General features: G+C 52.9%; 4 protein-coding genes across 4 annotated transcripts; 3 read left to right on the top strand and 1 right to left on the bottom strand.

The window, feature by feature from the left end:
* Nucleotides 1-4171: 4171 nt before the first annotated feature.
* Nucleotides 4172-6242, top strand: BDP81DRAFT_324788 (uncharacterized protein; the record flags this gene model as incomplete). The annotated part of the gene is made up of 2 exons (XM_060584916.1): nucleotides 4172-4788; nucleotides 4865-6242. 2 exons carry the CDS (start codon nucleotides 4172-4174, stop codon nucleotides 6240-6242), a joined length of 1995 nt encoding a protein of 664 aa, XP_060443019.1.
* Nucleotides 6243-11329: 5087 nt separating this feature from the next.
* BDP81DRAFT_58777 (uncharacterized protein) lies at nucleotides 11330-12094 on the top strand. Its single transcript, XM_060596020.1, has one exon. It carries the CDS (start codon nucleotides 11552-11554, stop codon nucleotides 12023-12025), a length of 474 nt encoding a protein of 157 aa, XP_060443018.1. The 5' UTR covers nucleotides 11330-11551; the 3' UTR covers nucleotides 12026-12094.
* Nucleotides 12095-12542: 448 nt separating this feature from the next.
* BDP81DRAFT_324448 (exocyst complex component Sec3) lies at nucleotides 12543-16940 on the top strand (the record flags this gene model as incomplete). Its single annotated transcript, XM_060584887.1, has 4 exons — nucleotides 12543-12627; nucleotides 12721-14789; nucleotides 14837-15969; nucleotides 16025-16940. 4 exons carry the CDS (start codon nucleotides 12543-12545, stop codon nucleotides 16938-16940), a joined length of 4203 nt encoding a protein of 1400 aa, XP_060443017.1.
* A 1139-nt stretch (nucleotides 16941-18079) lies between these two features.
* BDP81DRAFT_324373 (HECT-domain-containing protein) lies at nucleotides 18080-23344 on the bottom strand (the record flags this gene model as incomplete). Its single annotated transcript, XM_060584883.1, has 3 exons — nucleotides 18080-18276; nucleotides 18346-18495; nucleotides 18547-23344. The coding sequence occupies 3 exons, from the start codon at nucleotides 23342-23344 to the stop codon at nucleotides 18080-18082; spliced, it is 5145 nt and encodes a 1714-aa protein (XP_060443016.1).
* Between the last annotated feature and the right edge of the window lie 769 nt (nucleotides 23345-24113).

Genomic DNA, 24113 nt, shown 5'->3' with positions numbered 1-24113 from the left:
TCAAGGTTTGCGTCATTATTCAACGACAATCACATTTCTCGCCAAAGCCGCTGGGTTACTTTGAAGAAGACAAGTCGCATGAGTTCGTTCGCGGCTAATCTGATGATCGACGACAGCCGATCCAGAAAGCAGAACGCATTTGCGACATACCTCGAGGTCTATTTGTTACCAGCCACCCTGCAAGCTCTCTGCGATCTGCCAGACACTGTTACTTTATCCTGCGCAAGGCACTTCTCGGCACCAACATGACTGTGCCGCTCCAACCAACGGGGGAAAACGACTCAATGTGCAGCGTATCTGCATGTAACTGCAGAAGCGTAATTTGCACCTCATCAAAATCTCTGCAGCGCAAAAGGGGTTGCGATTTGCTGTTCAAATACGACAACCAACGAGACGTTCTTGAAATGGCTTAGGCAAGCGCCAAAAGACATGGATCTCGATTTCACAGCTGGTGGGCAAGTGCCAGCCATGCTCGGTGATCATATGCAAGGTCCCAACCGACCAACAGTACCTCGCCTCTCCCTCGCGTCAAGTTCAGGGCGGATGATGCCAAGTTATAGCCTTTAAAGGTCGAAGAACGGGCCAGCGTGTGTCATTTACTCTAGATCAGGGCCAAACACGTCGTGACACTGGGTGCCAGCTTCAGCTGCCGTACGAGAGGCGGCGGGAAATTATCAGTGTCCTGCAGGCTGCTAACGTTGGTTGGTGTGCAGTCGAATCGACCTCCTCAGTGGGCTTGATGGGGGCCCGTACGAGACTGTCCAGACAGACAAGGTTGACCCAAGATGCTGCGGCTGCGGGAGGCTACATTAGACCACCAGCCTCCAGGGGACGACCAGGACCGGGAGCGTCAGCGAATCCAGCACCAGCGGGCGATGGGATGCGCCGCCGCCGCAAGCTCGAGGATGACTGGCCTGGACGCGATTATCTGTCCCGTAGTCCTTGCGTCGCGTCCTGCAGATGCCAACCCCATTATTAGATGCAGGAAAACGGGGTCCTTTACACCGGATGGTATCCCCGGGTCAAACACACGGAGCGGAGAGGAACAAGAGCCAAGGCCAAACATTCGGCAGAACACGGCCTTGTTTACGTTTGGAATCCTCCCGACTCTCGTCGAAACAAGCTCTTGCCGACGTTGTCAGAAGCTGATGAGGGCCGGCTAACCTGACCTTGCTCTTTACGGATACCTACAGTACGTGTACTTCGTAGATACTGCGTGAGCAATGTTCACGAGATGAATCCCGTCAGGTTCGTCGGCGCCGTTAGCACAAGGTCCTTCACCGGCTCCCCTGGATGATCTCCCGGAAACCCCCTGAAAATTGGATCGGACACAAGCCAGTGGGAGTCTGTGGGACCCCAGGAGCCTAAAGAAACGAACCGGGCATGCCAACCCGCGCCCCGGTCGGTCGACCAGTCTAGCCAGGATTTGTCTAACGCGGTGAGGATGAGAATGAGGTGAGTTGAAAGGTGGTATCTGAAGACTGGACCAGGCGAAATATTGGCTTTGGGCATCTTTGCGTCTTATTGAACGTTTGTGCCGTGGATTCCATTGGGTCGTGCCCTCAGCTATTTACCTCACAAGTTACAACCGCCGACGGCTGTCAAGCCTCTGGCTTCCGGAGACTGGAGCTCTTTCGCAATGGCAAGCCGCAAACCCACCGAGGGCCCTTGAAGATGGCTCGAGTCAGAGACTCAGAGAGAGGCCAGGCTGCCCAACGCAATCTGGGCTCAATTAGGCAGCTCGGCAGGGTTGAAGAAATATTTCCTCAATTGCTGAAGGGTCTTGGGTATTACTCCGTATGGGTAGTTCAGATCGGGACCCGAGGGGGGGAGAAGACAAGACAAGACGAGAGGCGACATGGAAGAGACAGACAAGCAAGCTTGCTCGAGGCAAAAGTTCCCCGTACACCCCTCCCGACCGCGCTAGACCAATCGCATTGATGCACAGGGCGGTGCCGGGCTGTCCCTCTCCTTTCCGCTGGCCAGATCAGCACTACACTAAGCGAACAAGCGACGGGACATGTGAGAGAGAAAGAGCCAGACGCTGGAATGATGGCGGCTCAAGGCGAAATCCTAAGCGGGATGGATGGTCTTGATATCTGAGCCCAGATGGATACGTCGCGTGCTTGGTAGATTTAGGAGAGTCTTGATTGGTTCTCTGGGGAGATGCCGAGTTGAGGAGTTGGTGGGCGCCTTGGACCAACAAGAGCGCGTCGATGGAGCCTTTGGAGACGGAGCTGTTCAGCGGAGGAGGGATTCTCGGTTGAAATCTGTGTGAAAATTTGGCCATATTACCCCGAAAGGCAAAGTCCCTTGAGATGTTATGGATCAGAAGGTGGGTGTGCTGTCGGTGTAGAGTTAAGGTAAGATGTTCCCGGGCAGTTAGTAAAGTAAAGTATCGATAGCTTGAGCTCTTTCTTCATCTTGCGTCCTCGACGCGAGGCGGCTGATTATGATGCGCTGGATATCTGTCATGGATGATAGTACAACGTCAGGTAGGTAGGTAGGTACACCATACCTTGACCTTGGACTTCCATTGGCCTCGACTTCGAGAGGAGACGCAGGAATACGTTTCCTCTCCCCGTTGGCTGATGGGACCCTACGGCTCGCGTCCCTGACGCACCTAGCTTCGCGGGGCGTCATTACCCAGCTCACCAAGTCAATATTTCAACTAACTCAATGCTAAGGTAGGTCGATGTGCTAAGGTGCTATTAAGGTGCAGTGAATGGCTATTAAAAGGTGTCCATGGATATAAAAAATTAAAAAAAAAAGAGCACCGGCGCAGAGGTGGGACCACCGTACGGCCCTGAACACACTTGAGCGGCTTGAGCCCGTGAACTTGTGAAGGGGGGCTTGCATCTGGGCCGTCCTTGGCTCCGTCTGTGCTTGCAGCTTGCTCGCGCGCGGTGCACCTGGCCACCAGGGCACCTGCACCTGCAACTGCACACTGGCGGCAATCCGGGGGAAAGCAGACAGGAGCTGGCTGGTCATGGTGGACTCAGACTGTATCCGTAGGTGGTTCAGGATTGGATTGGACTGTATTGGATTGGATTGGGATTGGGATTGGGATGGCCCGGATGGGATGAGTGAGGGATGAGGGATGAGGGATGGTTTTAGTGTGGGTAGAGGAGAAGATGGGGGGTGCAGTTCTCCGTACTTCGTAAAGTACCTAAGCACCTGAGGTAGGTAGGTACCTACCTGGGTACCTGTGCTATGGAAGGTACCTTCTTAGGGTGCGCCAAAGCTCCCACCTCGTCGTCCTGTTCTGGCGCGGGTCGGTGGTGCTACCCCTGCCCGCCTGCCTTATTAAAAAAAACTGCAATAATTAAATCCCGGGTGACATTTTTGCAACTTCCCCTTACTCTTCTGTACTTTACTTCCACCTCTCGTCTTTTGCCCTTTTCCCACCCACCCCCTCTTCGTCTCTTTTCGTTTTTGCAGAGAGGTTGAGAGATTGCGAGAGTCCACGGATGAATTGAGAAACCTGCACGGCAAGAGAGAGATCGAGAGAGACCGAGAGAGAGCGCGCATGAGAGAGACTGTCCGGGAAAAGATTTTACTACTTCCTTAATACCCGGCATCCTACTTTTTGCCCTCCTCCGTCAACCCGACTCGCTACCTTAGCTCTCGCCCACATCTCGAACCGACACCCCGAACCTCTTCCATACCTGACTCCGTGAACGGCCGATATACACGTTTCTTCGTCACAAGGATTGACTTGCGTTCAGTTCACCTCTGTTCGTTCGTACAAGGGTAGCAGCTACTTCTCGACATCTCCAACCGACCTCCTTCTCTTCGCACACTCGTTTAGCTCTTCAGCATCTAGTCCTTCTTTTTATTTATTTATTATTTCCCTCTTTTTACTCCTCTCTTTGCCTATCTAACTACTCCTCTGTCCTTTACCTTACACCACTCGTTACATTTCCTTACCTTATCTATCTACCAACTCTGAACTTCGCTGGCTCCGCCTTCGACCACTCTCTACCCGGTCCATCTACATATGACCCTCGATTACATAGCTCCCCTGGAGCAGCTGCAAGTGTCTATTCACGTAAGAGAAGCCTTGTAGCACCCCGCCGAACCGAACACGAATTCGTTCCCTACCCTCGATAAACCTTTCGATACACTCGTTACCCACCCGTCTCTTTAACATCCAACACCCCGAGCCAAAATGGCAGAAACCGCGAGCAACGCCGACTCGAGCCAGCAGAAACTGGGCGCCCCCAAGGACAAGAATTGTCCCTACTGCGGCCAAGCCTTCACCTCCTCCTCTCTTGGTCGACACCTCGATCTCTACATCAAGGAGAAGAATCCCAAGCCGCCAGATGGAATCCACGACGTTGACGCAATCAAGCGTCTGCGAGGAAGCATCACGCGCAGACAACCTAGGGGATCCATGGGCGGGAGGAACGCCTCTACTCCAGCCACGACCCCTAGGCCTGCTGCCAAGCGAGATGCTGCGCCAGACAGTGGCGAGTCTCACAGGTCCCCGGCTCTGCCAAAGGACGGCCAATATGCTGTGGACTCTACTCTGAGCAAATATCCGTGGACGCCTTCGTGGGAAGCCACAGGCGTCTTGAACAACATCCCCGCCAAAAATGGCGAAGTCGCTACCTCCACCGATGGCGAGGGCAGCCAGAATGCAGGAAAAAGGCCGAGACAAGTGAGCAAGCAAGTCATACAAAAGGCGCAGTTCGACGTCAAGCACAAGCTGGCAGATGCCATGGATACTGCTCGCGCGGCAGAGCTCGCATTAAGAGAGCTTCTGAGCTCATGGAGGGCAGCCAAGTGAGTTTTTCTGACATGTGACAGAAGCGAACAGATGGGGAAAGAAATTCTTGATGGCTAACCCTGGCTACCTTAGGCAACAAATCGACAATAACTCGATGCCTTTCGACTTTGACCCTCTAGCCCTCGACTTCCCTGCATTGACCTTGCAATGCCTCGCCTCGCCGCCCACTCTCTTCTCCTCTACCCAGCATCCCACCTCCACCTCTTGGTCCGTTCAATCACCCGGTCAAAGAGAGTACGATGCCCTGAAGGCTTTCTTCCAAGAAGAGTTCAGCAATTGGAAGATTACCTGCGCAACCGCTACTACGGCAGCTATGGAAGACCTGACATATCCTCCTCGGGACCAACCTGTCAGAGACACCCGCGAAGCGGTGAAGAAAGCGGAAAAGTCGGCGGAAAATCTCGAGAAGCAAGTGAATGAGCATCTGGGTTCAGCCTTTCAAGTTTGGTCTTCCCTGCCTATCCAGCGGCGGAACGAGCTGTGGCTGTTGGAAATGGCTAGGAGCGTTGGCAGGAAGCAAACTGAGATCGACAAGATGAAGAATGACCAGCACAGGCTACAGCAGGAGAACTCCAACCTGAAGTCTCAGATCGACCAACTCAACCGACTCCAACAACCCCGAGAATTCAAGCTGTTCTCACCGGCCACGGTACCTCTGGAGCGGCAGCTCCTCACCCACGTTTTGGAGGAGGGTATCAAAAGTGGTGGCCGCCATGTTGGGCTGCGATTGGAGGACCGGCAGTTGGATTTGAATGATGTTGTCGTGCGGGCAATCGAGAGGTGGAAGACGGTTATCAGCATGAATCGAGTTGCCAACACTGGCATGAATGCTCAGAGGGCACTGGACCAAGCAAACAGCAGTACCCCTACGCCGACGCCGACTCCTCAACAACAGCAGCAGCAACTACAACAGAACCAGCAGCAAGGGCAGCAACAGCAACCGCAACAACACCAACAGATGCAAGCCATACAACAGCAGCAGCAGTTGCAACAACAGCAGATGCAACAGTTCCCGAGCCCCGAGCACCGGCAGTCGACAACGAGCGCCACTGGCCATAGCGACCCGGGTGATTCAACAGGTCCGCCTTCGATTGACGAGGCAAGCGACGTAGATGCCGACGCGGATGGGGATGCCGACGCCGACGCCGATGCTGAGATGGAGGACGATGACAGCTTTGCCGTAATGAACACGCCTACCACGAAGCCCATGCCCCAGCAGCCTATTCAACGGCAAGCCACCCTCGAGGTGCCGCGGACGAGGCAGGTACAGCAAAGGGGTGCCAGTGATGCGCGGTTCATGATGCAGAACGGAAATCCGAATGCGAATCGGCAAGCAATCAATATGAGCCGGTCAATGCCGAATATGCAAGCTACGATGCAGAGCATGCATGGCGGTGACATGGGACTGGCCATGTCACAGGTGAGAGGGGATCCAATGTATATGGATTGAGAGATTCATTACAGGGAGGGGAGGTTTTCACATTCGATCTGGAGGGCATAAAATAAAGGAGCTGTGGCCTTACAATTCACGACCAGCTTGTTTTTTTTTTTCGGGCGAACGTCCATTGTATAAGCTTACATTTACACGGTTGCATCTCTCCTGAGGCATATAAAGCGCATACGGAGCGTGGCCCGGAGTAGTCTTTTTGGACATCTTTTTTTTTTGGGTGTTTAGTACAAAATAACCTGTCGGATGACACAGGAACTTCTTCATCGCCACTCTTTCCGTTGTTCATCGTCTTTTCCGTTTGTCGCATTTCGCTGCCCGGGGAGCCGGTATATTGGATTCGGCCGGGGATTCATCTCCCGCAAGGTTCTTCGGGCCCGACGAGGCGAGTTCTCATGAATGCCCGACGTACCTGGTAAACCCACCAAGCTTTTTAATTGCGGCTTGACATCCGAATCCTCACCCGAGAAGCGAGCTGCCTTCTGGGTCCTGTCAAAATTGCTTAGTGCTACCGTTACACTGGTAACATTACGGGATGGCAATAAGGTGGATAGTGATTTCCCGTCGAGTCCCTCGTCTCACGGTCTCCCGCCTCCGCGGGTTGGGTGGGGATATATGGTCGGTATTCCAAAAGGATAAAACAACTTCAATCTTACCCCCCTCCGGCGAGTGAGACGGAGTAAGTGAACGAGATTTGTTTGTGGCTGTGTCTTCCAATATTGGTGGGTTCTTGAACCTTGGGGGGATGGGAGGGGCTATTCGGAGGTTACGACGGGTACAGATACCGGGTTGCTGGTTATGATTTTCGCGAAGGACTTTGGTTCTTTCTTGGGAATGAAGTGTGTTCCGAAGTTGGTGATGTGGGGCGTTGGAGTTGTGCGAAGTGAAATGAGTATAAGAGGTGTGGATGTATGTGCCTTTTATCTAGACGTCTCATCTTGGATATAATGGTCAGCATAACTCACCCTTTTCCCCGTACCGGTGCGCGCCTAATCTTAGCTAACCACGAAGACCCGGGTCCTCGTCACCCGGGGATGGGGCGGTCCCATCTGCTGGTGACTCAATGAATCCAAGGACCCCGTTCTGACGGGTGTGGAGTGTCTTCGGAGATGGTTGACTTCGTTTACACGGGGATTGTAATATTTCCAATTATCAAAGCCGGTCCGGCATGTGAGCCTACACTTCTCCCCGCGCCCCGGCTCCTTCTCTTGCCTTCTTCCCGGTTTACCTTGGATGGAAATAGAAACGGAGATGGTCTTCATCTCGTGGGTCGGTGGGAGGAGGAGGAGGAGGAGGGGTTCATGTCTTGGGGTTTGTAATTTTGCGGACTGATCCCTCCGCTGTCACAACCTCATTTGTCGGTTATTGGAGGTGAATCTTGACAGTCGATAGTTCCCCATCTCCAGTGTTACCACCCTTTTTTCACATACTTCTGGGCCACTGACACTTGGTGTGTTCTCATCAACGTGACCCAAATTAAGCATCTGCCGACATGGACTTGAGGAGGAAGGGACGACGGAGTGCCTCGAAGGGGGTACGATCGTCGCCTTCCCGCGAAGTAGGCGCCGTTGAGGAAGGGGATGGGGGAAGATAGTTCCTCGCTACCGAAATGCAGCTAATGATGTCTTGCAGACTTGAGCTCGCGTCCCAACTTGCCGGGTGCTTGGGGGCTGTGTAGAAGCCCAGAAGGGCGACCTAGGGGTTGACGGCGGGTGGTTTTTGATGATGTGCATGGGCTACCCACTCTGTGATATATATATATCCTTCTCGGCCGTGTCCCCGGTCTCGGTGCCGGGCCATCGGTGAGGAGGGAGTGTGTTTAGGGGGGAAAGGGTACCTTGGCTCCGTGAGAAGGGGGGGTGGGGGATATCTTTCATGAAAGAACTGTTGTGTAACTCCATAGAGTTGTTATGTAAGCTCAAGCCCGACGGTGATATTTCTTCTGGTTCGAGTCTGCATAGTCTCGAAAGCAAATATGCAGTGGATCTGGATACAAGTTTGGAAGAAGTTGTGCAGGAAACAAGTCTATGAGGAGCAATGGAATGATTTGGCTTGGTACCCTTGACTGGAAGACGTTCTTGCACACTGTGAGAGGCAGTCACTCTCTAATTATACGTCATTCTTGGAACTCATACCTAGTTTCCCTCCTCTATAAGGGAGGAATCTGTCCTAGCACTCGTGACTATGTACTCAGATCCCCTTATGGGAGCCTTGGGCTGGGTTGGCTGATGAACTTGACACCGTCTTTAGCTTTCCTTATGGCTCAAGTGGTTAATTTTGGGAGGTTTACGGAAGAAATGTATCTCTACGAGTAGAGTCTTAGTAGGTAGCCTGCCGTGGTGCTTGGACTACAATATTGGGACTTCAATATACCAGAGTCTGAATAGCTAGTTCGTTCTTATAAGGACTTGTTTGAAACTATCCTCCTCACACTGATTGAAAGTACGATGTTGTGAAAGGTGGCTTGGCCTCCTTCAAGACAAACTAAAGTGTAAAGAGGAGCAAGATGAAACTGTAGAGGGTTCTTCTCTTCGAAACGTTTGTACGGTGTGTGCCTGTTCGCTTGCGACTGAGCATACTCTGTGTAAGTAGCATACCTTAGGTAGGGACAAGTTGACTTGGCCCCTTCCAAGGAAAACCTCAAGTCTAAAGAAGAGATAGAGGAGTAGAATGAATCAGTGGAGGTTTCTTCGCTTCGAAACGCTTGTACGGAATGTACCGACGGACTATGACAACAGAGCATATCAATTAACTTGAGACTTCACGTACCTCGTGCAGAAAGCATTGCTCTCGTCTCAAACGGATGGAATCGACTAGATCACTAGTGTCACCTGGCTACCCATCGACGTTCCAACCCTGACGACCATCGACGGAGACGTCGCCATGACCAGCTTTACTACTTGACAATTGAGTACTGTCCATCTTCCCCCCTGGCTAACCCTATCGGATATCCCTAGCCTGAGAAGCCCGAGAATGGCTAGACTCTTGTTGCCGGCGACTTGGTGAAACTTCTTACTAACGACTTGGTGAAAGCTTCGGAGCCTACATCTAGGGCGAACTAAGGTACCTTGGTGATAAATTTCATTACCACCCAGTTCGCATGACGTATTCGGGAACGGATACGCTCTGCGTGAGGACGAAGGCAGTCAATAGACGACTAAAAAAGACTTGGCAGGTGCTGGACGATCTTTTGGCGTTATCAAAGCCACACACCCGTCGTGGCCACCATACTTGCAAAGTCCAGATCTCAAAGCCGTAAGAAGGTGTGAGTGCCACGAAGGATACCACATGTGTGGTGAACTAGGACAAGTTTCCTTGAGCCGTCCACAGGCTTTTATAGGTGCTGAGGTCAAGGCCCTTTGAACCTCGGTGAGATGATACCTCTGGGCGGAAGGCGGGTTTCAAGAAGCTATGGTCTATGTTATTTGAACTTGTTGATATTAGTAGACCGCCTTTGTTATATAGAATCTTCGAGATTATCCGATCCTTGGGAACGGCGATGTGAGACACAAGAGCAATAATAAAGGGGATACAGCAAATTCATTCACTGAAATGTTTTCTACAGATATTATTACACTGACTTTTAGTGAGTTGAGGTGCTCGACATGGAATATCTAGAATAACCTGGGAATTCGCAGGATCTAACAGACTTTCACGCTCAACCTGGCTCACAGGTCTTGGTCTCTCAGAAGAGATGAACATCAGACATCGTAAGTTCTTGTCGCATATTGAGCGGTGAAAGTAACTCTAAGTGCTTCATAAGAAGGACTTTTAATTTACGTGACGTATTTAGGCATTCCTCAAATGCTCCAGGTTCCGATGCCCTTACCCTAGTATAAGATACCAACTAGCTATAATAGTGTTAACTCGTCTCCCCGGGTATTTAGTACTTTTTATTATATGGATAGCCCTGATGGCTTTGGTGTTAAGAAAAGAACACTTTAGAAGTAGCTGTGGTTAAAAGATATAGTATTCACTATTAGAATTTAGTAGATGGGATTGCATTGGCTGAGGCTGGTAGAACGTGCTTGTTACGACGTGGTGTATCTATGGCGTACTGTAACATCATTACCCGGTTATGTAAGGCTAACGAATGAAGGTGAGAGGACGGTGCTGGGCTCGGTGGCTCGACAACATCATAGGATAGATTTCTTGAAGTCTGCAAATCCACTGGGCTCACTGCGGAAAGATGTTCCCCGTCATCGTCTCACGTTGCTCTGAGGCCGGAGATATACTCAGGATGAGTCAAGAACTTCTTGCCAGATCGCTTTATTTGCAGCGTTTACATTGGGATTTCGTGAGAAATATGAGAAGGGACTTAGAGAAGTTTGTTGGCTAGATGTCTAGGTAGGTACGTCTCATGGATCCGCTGTCTCCCAAAAGTACAGCTGCGATGGCCTCTGATAATCTCATGACAGGCACATATCGTGAGCCCTGAATGCTCATATTTGAGTACCATATCTTACAGAAGGTCATGATTGGGTTCACTATCCGCTAGAAAAACGAAACAGTCAATGATGGACGAGAGCAGAGTGTCAAATATTGAGCTTTAAGAGCTGTCAATGTAAGTATTGTCTCAACGGGAAAGTAGAAATTCCTTAGCATAGAGCACATTCATACTAGTCCGCGATGACTAACAATTTTCGTGGTGGGGGAAGCTCCTCAATAGACGTTCTGGGAGGTCTGTCAGTTGAAGAGTGTCTCTCAACACTATCGATGGTGCTGATGAGCTGAGCATAGAAAAGCTCGTTGTAGTGTTTGGAGGTTTGGATGTTACAGTAATGCTCATTCATGACTATTGCGAAGTATAGTTCACTCCAAAGAGAAAACACAGTAGCATTTGTTGACATCGAGTTTGCTCGCGTCATTCAGATTCGTGGTGTAAGGTAAGTCGATGATGCCTCTTATGTTGCGGCTTCAGTCGATAGTCGTACTCGATGGTCGTTGAAGTTGACCATCTGAAGTCGCATGCACGGTCCACCTCCTACATCGAGTTGGTTGGTCATGAGAGCTTCATTGGCCATCTGATGATGATATCCAAACACTGTCTAGCGAGCTGAGCAAAAGTCGAGTGAGTAAGCCTTTTGAGTTTTCGCGACATGGCTGCCCAAGGGGTGCAAGGTTCACTGTCAGAAGTCCCCGAGGGCGTCGGCAGAAAGAACAAGAGACAGAGACGGCATCGGAACCCCGGATGTTGCAGTGATGGGCGTATCGAGGGGGCTATCTCATTCATGGGCAGGGCAGCTTGAAACATGGACTGGTGGGAGGCATGACGACGGGCGCCCGAGCTCTCTGACGGCAACCTTGCCCGGATGATGCGTCTGATATCGGTTCAGTGCATAGATGGAAAACAAGTAACGCGAATATGCGGGAGTCTGTTTCTTCGTACAAGAATGACTTGTTCGTGTGAAGTTGAATTATCGTTAAAAAAGGCGGTTGTCTGCACCGAAACCTTCACAGTAAGAGGATTGCTCGAAAAGGGGACTGAGTTGCAGGCGAGCGGCGAACGAGCCAGGCGATTGCGGGACATCAGAAGTCAATCGGTGGCGGGACATTCCATCACCTTACGGGTACTTAGGTACCTACGGAATGTTAGCGTTGTGGCATTGGAAGGAAGGAAGGAGCCACGAAGCCACCTCATCCCTCCCAAAATCAACTTTCAGCACATCCGATTGCGTAGCCCAAGGAAGTATGTCGCTGCAAGTTCCCGTCAGGTAGCAGATAGACAGACATTTGGGCAAGTACCGCCAATGTACCGTGGAGTCGATGCGGGACCGAGATGTTAGACTCGCTCAAGATTGAATTGCGTGAAAGACCAGAATCGACAATTACTTCTGACAAAAAAAACATGGGAAAATACGTCTTTATTCTTCAAAGCGATTGAGACCGATAATTGACCATTGAGACCTCTCCACCAGCCACGCTGGTGGTGCGGTGGCGGCGCTATCAGGCTTAGCTCGAGACTGCCGCTAACAGGAGCCCCAGACTCGACGGTCGAAATACTTCCACCCCCCATCACCCGGCGGGACCAAAGGCTGCCCTGGCAGCAAGCTACCCCAAGGACAGACAGACTCCAGCACACGTCCACCTGTTCCCCTTCTGGCTTGCATCACGACACGACCTCGAAATCCCACCTTAACCTCATCTAACTCCCTTCCGAGCGCCTTTCCCCCCATCGCACCGCCACGCCGCCGACCCGACTTCGATTGCGCGACGACCATGTAAATGGTTCCTCCCATTGCATTGCGAACACCCTCATGATTGCTCCATTCCACTGCGACGGGACCGCCCTACCGAGCAGCCATGGACAACAGGGCCCAACGATTCGAGGATGAGAAGCGGCGCATCATCGAGAGCTGCTTCATCAAGAAGGATGTAGACGGATCGTGTGCGTTGAATTCCGATGTCGCTGGAATTTCTCAAACAAAAAAGTCTGCTTCATATGCGTATGGTACTGACCCTTGCTTGCTTCCGTCGATAGTGCTCGAGACATACATCACCCACATTCGAATCACCGAGTACTCCTCCCATCCGACCTCTCCTCCGCCGCCTCAAGCACGAACTCCCGAATCACAGAAAGCCCGCGTAATTGTCGTTGCAGTAAGAAAGAGTGGCCGAGTGCGTATGCACAAGACGAAAGAGAACGCGAACGGCTCTTTCTCAATTGGAAAGACATGGAACCTCGACGACCTCTCTGCCATCGAGTCCTTCACAGGACCGCCGGCTAACCCGACCTTCCGCGAATGGGCCGGCGATACCGGCTTCATCGTCACCATCGGAAAGCCCTACTTCTGGAATGCGCAGTCGGATAAGGAAAAGAAGTTCTTCATTGCCAGCCTGGTTAAGATCTATGGCAAATACACGGGAGGTAAGGTCCCAGAGCTATCGGGCTTCGACCAGGCCGAGATGGCTCAGATCCTGAGAAGCGAACGACGACCAGCACCTCCCGCACAGGCTGCCTTCCGACCTCCCGCAATGCCCGACGCTGCTACTAGTCAGACCAACCTCGGCGCTCCGAATGCGCCCTCCAACTATGGCACTCCCTCGCCTGGTCCGCCAGGCCCTCGCCGACCACCACCTCTCAATGGAATGGCAAACAACTCACCAGTGGGGAGCATGGCATCTTCATTCTCGCAAGAACCCCCTACGCTGAGAAGATTCGGGAACAAGAGCCAAGAATCTTTCTCGCCTTCCCTAGGAGGCAGAAGCGACGATACGGGAAGCATGCCGCCGCGCTCACGAAATGGTATGCCTGGGCAGGGAGCCTTTGGTAGATTCGGTGAGCCAGGCCAAGAACCTGGACTGGGACCACCTCCACCAATCTCAGAAGAAGGCAGACCACCAGAGAGGAAGAGACCACCAATGGATCCGGCAAGGCCCCAGGGACAGGGCTTCAACGACAGAGACTTGGTTCCTGCGCCGTTGGTGAGCCCGGGGATGCGACGAGACCAAGTTGCCCCTCCTCCGAGAAGTACAGCCAGAAAGAACTCCCTTTCGCAGAGGTCAGACGGAGGTTCCTACAACAATCGGCCAGTCACACCTCTTACGCCTGGAGACCCAGGTGCACCAGATGTTCCTCTTGCACTCAGAACCCCGACACGAAATGGGGCCACACCCACAAGACAACCTCCCCCCATTGTCTCTCCGCCGCCTGAAATTCCCGTTCCTCCTGCGCCGGTTTCTCCGATCGTACAGACTCCGCCTCCGGCCCCTCCGCCAGCGCCTGTAGCTGCGGTCGAGGAAACCATACCCGAGGAGCCTCCAGCCGTCGAGCCTACCCCTGAGCCTGAGACCGCTGTGGAACAAGAAGATGAGAGTCGGCCAGGTTTGGGACCGATGATTAAAGCAAAGAAGTCCAAGAACGATCTCGCTGGTGTGCTCTGGAAGGCTGCCTCCGCCGCATCAGCTTTCAAGCCTCGGCCTGGTGGTGCTGGTGAAAGACTTCGACAGCTTGCCACAAAGAGCACTGAACCCGCCGAAGGAATCACAACAGTTTTCCAACCTCCGCCACGGCCTGCCTCTTCTGACGGTCCCAAAGTCACATCACCTGAACCTGCAGCTGAAGAGACTGCAGCACCCGTTGAGCCTCCCAAGCGCACATCTGGTGTGCCTGAGGTTAAGGTCACTGTGCCCAATTCTAGTCGACCGTCGAGCTTGCAGCCCTCAATTCAGGAAGTTATTAATGTGAAGAAGCCAGAGGATGCCGCCGCCAAGGAGGAGAACAGCAAGTCGATAGTTGCCGGTAATGACGCCAAATATCTTGCATCTCTTGGTATTGATCCCACAGTCTTGGATAACAAGAGCGGCGAATTCACAAAGTGGCTTGATTACTTTGGATGGGTTCCCGGCGAGCAGATGAGATCTCGTAACGTGGACGAGATGAGGACAGACCTTGAGCGAGAGCTCAACAAGGCACAAGCAGGTGGCTGGCTGGCCCGATTCCAGGAAGAGGACGATCGTGTCGAGGCTATCAAACGCGGCATTGATCTGGCAGTCGCTGAGTGTGAAGAAATGGAGAATCTTCTGACGCTGTACAGCGTTGAGCTTTCGGTAGGTTTCTTGGTAAACTTTCCGACGTTGTTGCTGACCAGAAACAGACTCTTTCCGATGATATTGCATATATTGAAGCCCAAGGCCAGGGTCTTCAAGTGCAGACTGCTAACCAGAAACTGCTCAAGAAGGAGCTCGAGTCTCTCCTCGAGACAACTACTATTACCTCTGCCGATCTCAACGCCTTGAGAGCGGCACCACTTGAAGATCTCAACGGACTTGAAGACATTGAGATTTCTTTAGTCACTCTCTACAAGGCCATGATCAAGATCGACCCCACGCTGCTAGGGGGTGAACCACGAAAGAGCGAAGAGATTGGCGGAGAAGTTGATCAAGCCGTGGGTCTCGAGAACACTGACTATGGCAAGATGCGAATTGTTCAGGAGAAGAAAGAGATGTACCGGCAAGAAAGCGCTGTCTTCTCGCGACGGTTGGTCGGCTACATGGCCCAACAGTTCGATGTAGCCTACAACGAAGTCAACAGAGCGCTCCGCGAAGCTCTTTCAAGAAAAGTGGATTCTCGCCACCACGACACTGGTCGAGACATGTTGTGGAAGTACAGTCCCTTGATCAAATACGCCAAGGATGTTGACCCCGCCAACTGGGATCGCATGATCCAGGTCTACCAAGACAAGAGCCACCCGGTTTACAAGAACGAATTCCGCCAGGTCTTGGAAGCATGGAAGCGCAATGCGCGCAAGATGACCGCCGACGAAACATCCGAGCTCCTGTTTACATTTGAAGTCGAAAAGCAGCAGGAAGGCAGAGCGACCACTGTCAGGAAGCTCACCGTCAAGCGTAGTCAGACATTGGCCAAGAGTCTGCGTTCGCCCATTGATACCAGCAGTAGGACTAACTTGAAAGAGTCGGGCGAGAACCGAAGCCTTCCTTATGAGGTGTTTGGGCAGGTGCTGGACGACCTTCTGCCGTTGGTTGAGATGGAGCAGAACTTCATCATTGACTTCTTCCACGCCACCACGTTGGAGCAATCAGACTTCCCCGACCTGGTCGCAGCCAGCAGACCGTCAGATCGGAGAGGCGGCGACTTGCGTCGCCATCGTTTGATGGAGCCTGACCGCGATCTTGCTCGACGTGTTACTAAGGGTATGGAGGTGATTTTCATCTTCCTCGAGACGGAGATTGCCAAGCTCATCGAATGGGTCGTCCAAGCCGATCCTTTGTAAGTTGACTCCAACTCCATTTTATGGTCATGACATACTAATCAGTTGTTTCAGACAAGGTGCTGGTGTCTTGGCTGTTCTCGAGCGGAATCTGGGGGACATCCAACAATCCAATCAAGACTTCCTTAACGCTCTCCTCCAGAAGCTCCACGGTGTCTTGGAGTCCCGATTTAAGAAGTTTGTCGACGAGCAGATCCGCGCCATTGAGGAGACTAAGGTCAAGATTAATAAGCGCAAGGGCGTTATTTCGTTCATTCGCGTCTTCCCTCAGTTCTCCAACGCCGTGGAAAACATTGTCTCGGGTATCGACCCCAGCCTAGCTGTGCGCAAGACGGTTGACCGCGAGTATGATCGCATCCTCAAGTCCATGTTCGACTCTCTCAAGATCATTGCTCGCGAGAACCCGGCAGTCAGCGTTGGTGCGGCGGGTGCGGATCCAGAGGACAAGGAGGCACTCAACTTCCACATTCTCCTGATCGAAAACATGAACCATTTCCTCGAGGAGATCAACACGCACGGCCTCAATGTCCTCGAAGACTGGCGCGAGGCTGCGACAGGCGAGATGAACGAGCACATGAACCTGTACCTGAACGCTGTAATGCGGCGCCCCCTCGGCAAGCTCCTCGAGTACGTCGAGAACATCGAAGGCCAGCTGCAGTCGGGCAAGCCCGGTTCGAGCATCGCCTCGCAGCCCTCCAATTCCAAGTCCACTTTCCACAAGGTCTTGGCAACGTACGACTCGCGCGAGGTCCGCAAGGGTATCGAGACGCTGCGCAAGCGCGTCGAGAAGCACTTTGGCGACGCGGACGACCCTGCTCTCAGCCAGAAGCTAGTGATCAAGGTGCTCCGCGAGTGCGAGCGCTTCTACGGCGAGGTGGAGCTGCGCATCAGCCGCATCACCGCAGACGTCTATAGCGGAGACGTCCTCTTTGAGTGGCCCCGCGCCGAGGTCAAGTCCGGCTTCCGCTAGAGGCATATGCTACTTGGCCTGAGAACCGGGACCTATTAATTTGATGCTGAACGCGAGACGAAGCAAGCCAGATGCAGAATCAACTTTCTGCTTTTGTCGGATTGCTTCCTCCAAATCCCCCATTTTGATTGAGTTGTTTCCGGGCATGAAGTGAGGAACGGAAAGCGTGGCGTGACAGAAGGAGGACGAAAGGGCTGTGTAACGTGTACCCGCCCGCCATGGCTTGCTCTTGACCTGGGGGTTTTCTTCTCTAGATACCTTACCTCCCAGGGGAAAATCAAGAGAAGAGCGAATTTCGAGCTTCGAGTTTGGAGGAGAGAGAGCAGTACCTGAGGGGTAGGGGATGGGGGATCATGTTGTTTCTTGTCATGTTGTTTCTATAGGCGGCAGAAGGAAAAGGGAATCTTTGGAGGCGACGTTTTTTGAAGGCCACTTTGATCCGAGCGAGAGGGGGTTTTTCGGTATTCATGGGGTGGACAACAAATCCTTTGTATTGCGCGCAAATAGGGGGGACATTAGATTCCTGTGATGAAATGAGAGACCTTTACGCCAAGAAGAGTATGCTGATCTCTATCCCAACTGCTCGTGAGCACACAATAACTAGTGAGCAAGTGAGCGACGTCTCATCTGTAAGGCAGCAGTAGCATCATGATCACATTTGAACAAACATGAACATGTTCTCACAAATCAATTTTGACCATTCTATCAACTAGGGACCCCTTGATACGTCAACCAGCAGGCTTCAACTGGGTCTGGTCATGGACCCAAGAAACAGTGCCGAAACAAGTGAAAGATGCCTCGAGGCCATAGCAGGGAGGCAAGCCGAAAAGCAAGTCTGACGCCTAACGAACCTGCCATGCAAAGTCGGGTGGAGAAGGGCTTCTCTTCCATGTGCTTCCCGCGCCCTTCAATCCACCTCACCCAAAACTGGTGTTCCCTGACCCAGACCATTTCCATCCATAAAGTCTTTATTGTTGAAAGAATACCATCGCCCGGTGTGCAATGCTCGTTGATGTATTTCATACCACACTCATATAGATGTGGCGACGTTCGCTGAGATGGCCAACCCGGCCATCAGTTTCGCTGTTTTTTCTGTTTTCTTTTCCTGGAGTTCGCTAAGTCGGTGACAGACACACCGTCTATGATAGGTGGAAAGCTCCCTGGCCTTCCTTGATGGCAGTAGAGAGCTGTTTGCGCATGGCTTCGATATTGGTGTAGTCGGGTAGTTTGAGGTAGTTGACACACGTCATGACGCTGGGGAGATAGTCGTCAGACGTGTAGGGGTGTTCACTTGGCTTGCAGACGACCGTGAACATGGGTGTCAAGCTCTTGAAACCTGTTGTTTGTGTTAGCACTGGCTACTTGAGACTAGTCGACGAGGGGGGGGGGGGGGGGGGAAACGTACCTCCAATGGGGAGCTTGGGGCTGCCCGTGGTGAATTGCAAGAAATCGCGGCGCTCAGGAGCTGACAGCTCGCTCATTGTCTGCAGCAAGTTCTTGACGGTCTTGCTGTCCATGTTGTAGCCGTGATCTGCCTTGATCGAATCCATGAGTGCTAGCGAGGATGTCAGTATATCATCTGTCGAGCCCACGAGGAACTACTTACTCTCGAGAGACCAGTCCTCATCAACCCGGCCAAACAAAGTTACCAGCTCATCGGGAGTGAATGCGCTTAGAGCCGAGTAGGGGAAGACTTGAGAGAAGCCGGTACGGAAGGCGTCAACCTGGCGGCGAACACCAGTGCCCAGGGTCATGTCAATAACACTTTCAAGGTACGAGTCCACGTTATCAATAGTGACTCGAACTTGCCCACCATTGGGCATGAGCTCGATTTCTGGGAAGCCAGGAAGGGTGAAATCCAGACAAAGGTCGTCCAACTTGACACCGTCAATAACGATATCCTCGGTATCGGCAACCTTTTGAGCCGGCGTTCGCGAAGGGTCTTCGTCGATTTCCTTCTTGGCCACAGCGAACTTCTTGATGGTCTTCAGGGACCTAGCTAAGCCGGGATCGACAACCTTGACCGCGCCAAGAGATGGCTTCACGCCAGGTGCCGATGAGCCATCTCCAATGCGGAAGAAGGTGGGATTGAAGTTCAGATCAATGATGCGAGAATCGATCATGGAACGAGCAACAAACTTGCCGAGGGTTTTGAACAGTTGCAGGATACGTTCCCCGTTAGGCGCAATAGCTTCATCGTCGCTGAGTGGCCTAGGGAAAAGGCCACTGGCTCCAGAGATGTATTCTTCCGAGTCGTTCGAGTCCATCTCTCTCCATAGCTTAAGCTTCTTCTTGGAGAACTCTCTCGATACCGTAGAGTAAAACTCAAGTGTAGGGCCCAGACCGGTTCCGACTTCCTCGAAGTATTCAACCTCGAGAATGCTCTGAGACGCGCCATATAGCTCCATGACTTTCAGGGCCGACTCCAAGATCTTGGATCTTGAAATGCGTACCTTCTGGCGCTGTAGCCGACCCAGGAATGGTCTATCGTCGCGGCGGTCGCGGCGCGAGTCGTCGGCGGAGTGAGCGTTCTGCCAGCGAGTCATCGACCGGGCATACCCAAATGAGGTCGACTGCAAGAACAAATGCCTGGTTTCGAAGGGGAAGAGGAAAGGGTACAGTCGTGCAAGGTCTTCTACCCAACTTGGCAGGCAGTTGCTCGCGACAATCAAAGGCTCTTCAAGCTGCCTATTGAGCTTCGCAGTCAACTTGGTGTTGACGAACTGTGATAGGGGCTCAACATTCAGTCGAACGGCATCTTTTTCGCTGTTTTCAACCATGACGTCTTCAACGTTGGCATTCAAGTCGTGGAGGATGTTGAGAAGGCGAAGAATAGAGGCTGTCGAAGGATGCTTAGCGAGAGATGCCGGCACGTTTCCTTCGCCGTTCTCCTCCGTGTTGGCCTGAGCATTGGAACTGAACGAGAGGGTTTCCGCGGGTGGTGGACCAGGGGCCCGTCGGAACTTGATCGGGTGCACTGCAGACCAGACACTTCGGCTAAAGTGCTCATCAGAGTTGGCGGCCGAGGTGTGGACGGCACGGTAGATGGTAGTCTCGCTCGTAATCACCTTGTTGTCGAGAGTGAACTGGATGTGCCAGTCTTGCGGCACAGCTTGAATAGCCGCAGCGTATGACATCGGTCTCGATGAAGTTGCCGGGGTGGGGGTGCTTTGTGCCGCAGGAGGGGGCGGAAGAGCACTGGAACGAGTAGGCAGAGAACTCTGGGATGGCGTGGGCACTCTGGTCCCATCATCCTTCCGTGCGGTGACCTTGCCACCAGCTGCGATTTCCATATTGACAGCACCAGGCTCGGGACCGGGAGACTCGCTCATATCCTCATCCAGGTCACCAACAATAGCATCCAATGCACTGCTACCGCCAATTTCTTCGTCGTCAGACAGATGCTTCTCATCTGCACACTCGAGTGCATTCTCCAAGTCGTCATCTTCCGGAGGTGGCCTAGACGGCACTGGGCTGTCTGCAGTCGACGCCGCACTACGACGGGTAGATCTCCTCAGAACGCCCTTGTCCCTGGTGCTGGAAGAGGTGTCAGGAGTAGCCGCACTCTCCGGCTGCGGTGTTGACTTCGACTTCGTCTTGCGAAGAGAACGCGAACCGCTGGGCGTGGGCACACTGGGCGGTGGCGGGATCGGACTTGACCCAGACGCTGCTGCATGGCGCTCCGCATGGCGCTCCGCAAGTCTAGCTGCCGCATGGCTAAGTGGCAAACCAGCAGAGCCTGCCAACGAGGCAAGGGCCCTCGAGAGGTTGTCGGCCCGCCTTGAGGAGCCACGTGGCCGTTCCGAAAGACTGATTCTGGGCCTCAGGTAGTCATCGAGAGACTTGAAAGTAGCAATTGCGTGGATCGAAACCATGATGTTTCGGTACGACTTGGGTATAGACTCATCGTCAGCTACAAGTCTGAGCCGAATCTGCTTCGCGAGCATAGACGCCGCACTACTGCGATTGCCATCGAAGGTATTCTGGTGGACAGTAATGACCTCGAAATGCTCAGATCTACTAAGCAAATCCTGAAGTTTGTGAACCATGACACTGAAAGGAGTCGCAGGTGAATCGGCAGTGGCAGTCTTGGGCTTAGATTTGACGCTGTAGCCCATGAAGACCTGCAAGAAGTCCGCCTGTGAAGTGCGGGCTAGATCCTCGTCGGGATTGCTGAAAACTTCCAAAAGCACTCTAACGAGCCCAGAAGCCAGAAGCTCTGCGCTGGTGACACTTTCGAGAACGTCCGCGTCGAAGGACGAGGCCAGCTTCTTGAAGAGCTCTACGCCGTTCTCAGGTGCAAGGTTGCCGGCCGATCTGTTGAGGTAAAAGGCTTCAATCTCTTCGGCAAGATCTGATAGATTAGTAAGAATCTTAGTCGCCTTTTTCTTCATGGCCTTGCCGTGCTTCTCGGTCTCGTGGCTCTCCAAAAACTTTTTAGCCACCTCACGAATCCTACATCGCATCGACGGGACATCTGACAGGAAATGCTGAGGCGGCCCATCAAGCGACATGGTTGAGCCACGTGAGCTAACCGGCGACCCAGAAATGTCGTCTGGGTGAGGCTCGTTCTCATTGTCCTCCTCATTCTCCTCGTCATCCGACTCTTCGTGCTCTTCATCGTCTTCTGACTCTTCGTTGTCGGAAGATTGATCACCAGAATCTCCCGCAGCCTGCGGTTCTGTGTTGCTGGACTCCTGCGAGCCGGCTGGCTCTGGCGCTGGGGGTGGAGTGTGCTCCTCGATGGCTAACTTGGTAATTTCCGAGATGACACCTTCACGGTAAAGCTGATACCGGTAAACATCCTCCAAGCGACTGAGAAGGAGTTCTGTAGCTTGGAGTGCCAGCATGACCAGTGAGGGATGGTCCTGCTGAGATAAAATCGAAGCCAGGAAAGAAGCATAAGACACTGTCTTTAGGGCTTCGCCAAGAATTTCCTCGTCGAGGTTCGAAAGCATCTTCAGCTGGGCTGTGAGTACCTTTTGACGAACGTTGAGATTAACTGTGCTCGAAAAAGCGTCGGTCAAGGTTGGGAAGAGAATGAGGGCAAAGCGGCGAACTTCGGATTTGCAGGTGTCGAGCAGCTCGATTCTCTTGTCGTTTGGTGACTTGCGCGTCTTTCCAGCTGCTGTGGATGAAGGAGTGATGGGTTCTGTTGCGTTCATCTCCACGAAATCGCCATATGAAGGGTCGGCATTGCGAGGCAGGCTAGGGAGCAGCTCGCAAATGACGTTGAGAGTCTCGATAATCTGTTCCTTTGGTCGATGGATCAAGGCCTGCATGATGACGACACTGTCCAATTTGGAGGCAACGTCTTCTGTGCCGCTAGGCGGAGAAACGCCGGTGAGGATTTGGTAAAGTGTCTCCACGATGTTGAGCTTGAATAAGTCCGCCGAAAGCTGGGGGCTAGCACGAGCCGTAAAGGCCAACACCCGCAAGAATTGCGTGTGGATATCAGCCCCGATGAGATTGGTGGTGCCTGGCACAAGCAGTCTCAGGACAGCCTTCAACAGATCGACACTGACGAGCTCCTCCAGCTTTGCAGACTGGTACTTGAAGCTCTCCACAATGCCAGAGACGCAGATGGAAGCCTTTTCAACCACTCGCTGGTCGCTGCTGCCCAAGACGTTGAGAAGCGTGGGCATGACATCTCGAATTACCGGGAAAGAATCCTCTGGGATGTTTCGGCAGCAATTTGCAGCCGTAGTCACCGCTGTTCTTTGTGTGCTTGTTGCGAAGAAATCCAGATAAGACAAGCAGGCGGTCAACCCACCCTCTCGGACAATGCTGGAGGGATACTCCGCTGAGATCTTTTCGAGGGTGCTCAGGGCTTGCTCGGCAAGATCGATAAAGGAGATCTCGAGCAGCTTTTGGCAGAGCACGGGGACAGCGCCTCCGTAAACGACGTTGGCCACACTGGCGGGCAATGCCTCCATCAAGTTTGCCAGGCAACGGCAGGCGAGCAGCATGATTTCAGGGTTCTCTTCGCCCGTCATCTCGTTTGGTTGCATCAAAGTCACCAATTCCTTGACGAAGGCATCAGGTGAAAAGTGACCTGACAAGTTGTCCTCGTTGGACACCAACAAGATTTCAGATAGCTCTTGCAGGGCGATCAGCTGCACTGATGGGTCATCTTTTTGACGCAGGCTGTTGAGAAGGTCTCGCAGGCGAGATGAAATGCCCGACATCATGCCTGTCAAGGCCCGCAAGGTACTTGACAAGCCACCGGGACCCCCTGGACCTCCGAATCCGCCAAAGGGATCATCGTCTACGTCGTCATCGTATCGCTGGCCCTCGTCATCGTCATCGTTATCGTCACTATCATCGTCGTCGTGATGTTCGGGTGGAGGTGGTGGGGGCGGGAGAGGAAGAGACTCCTTTTCGGTATCATCTGTGCCCGTCATCGCGGTGTCGGCATCCGCGTTATTTGCGGCATTCCGTTTTGTCTTCCGGGAAGAACTGGATGTGTTGGCAGAAGGATCTGTGGATGCCGAATCAGTACCATGATCCATAGGTATTAGAGTATAGGCAACTCGTGGTTACCTGTGGTGCCGGGGGCAGTCCTCTTGCTTCGGCTGCTGCTGGATTTGCGGCTTGAAGACGCCGAGGGTGCAGTATTCTCAGATGCGTTCGCAGGATCGGCGGAAATGCTAGCAAGCACAGTCAGCCTTGAAGGTTCTCAAGCTCCAGCTTCAGGTAGTGGAATTGCTTACTCTGGGCTCGACATGGTGGCGGTAGATTTGCCCTTTCTCTTGGAGCGAGGCGGGGCAGGTGGTTGTGTAGGGAGCTGAGGCGGTGGAACAGCGTCGGCTACCTTTTGACGCTTTGATCGCCTGGAAGAAGCTGATGCGGACGGCTGTGCTCCAGGAGTAGGGCTGGTAGCTTGTGTTGAAGCCTTTCGTTTCCGCGAGGCTGAGGTGGGAGGGTTCGGAGGGCTGGAGCTCTGTGGTGCAGGGGCGGTGGCTGCGGGATCGGCGCTTGCAGTGGATTGTGTCGATGAAGCCGCGAGACTCGCCGCTTGCCGGGCAGAAGATCTAGTAATTCTGGGAGACATGAGTGACTGGTTTTTTCGAGGCATGCCGACCGAAGAACGGCAGGCGAAAAAAACAAAGGTTAAGATCAAGTCAGATCGGCCGAGGCCAGGATGCCGGTGGCCTCGTGTGTGTCCGCAAC

This window comes from Colletotrichum phormii, assembly GCF_030913505.1.
Source record: "Colletotrichum phormii strain CBS 102054 chromosome Unknown BDP81scaffold_15, whole genome shotgun sequence".
Lineage (NCBI taxonomy): Eukaryota > Fungi > Ascomycota > Sordariomycetes > Glomerellales > Glomerellaceae > Colletotrichum > Colletotrichum phormii.
This window is presented reverse-complemented; position numbering and strand designations above follow the sequence as displayed.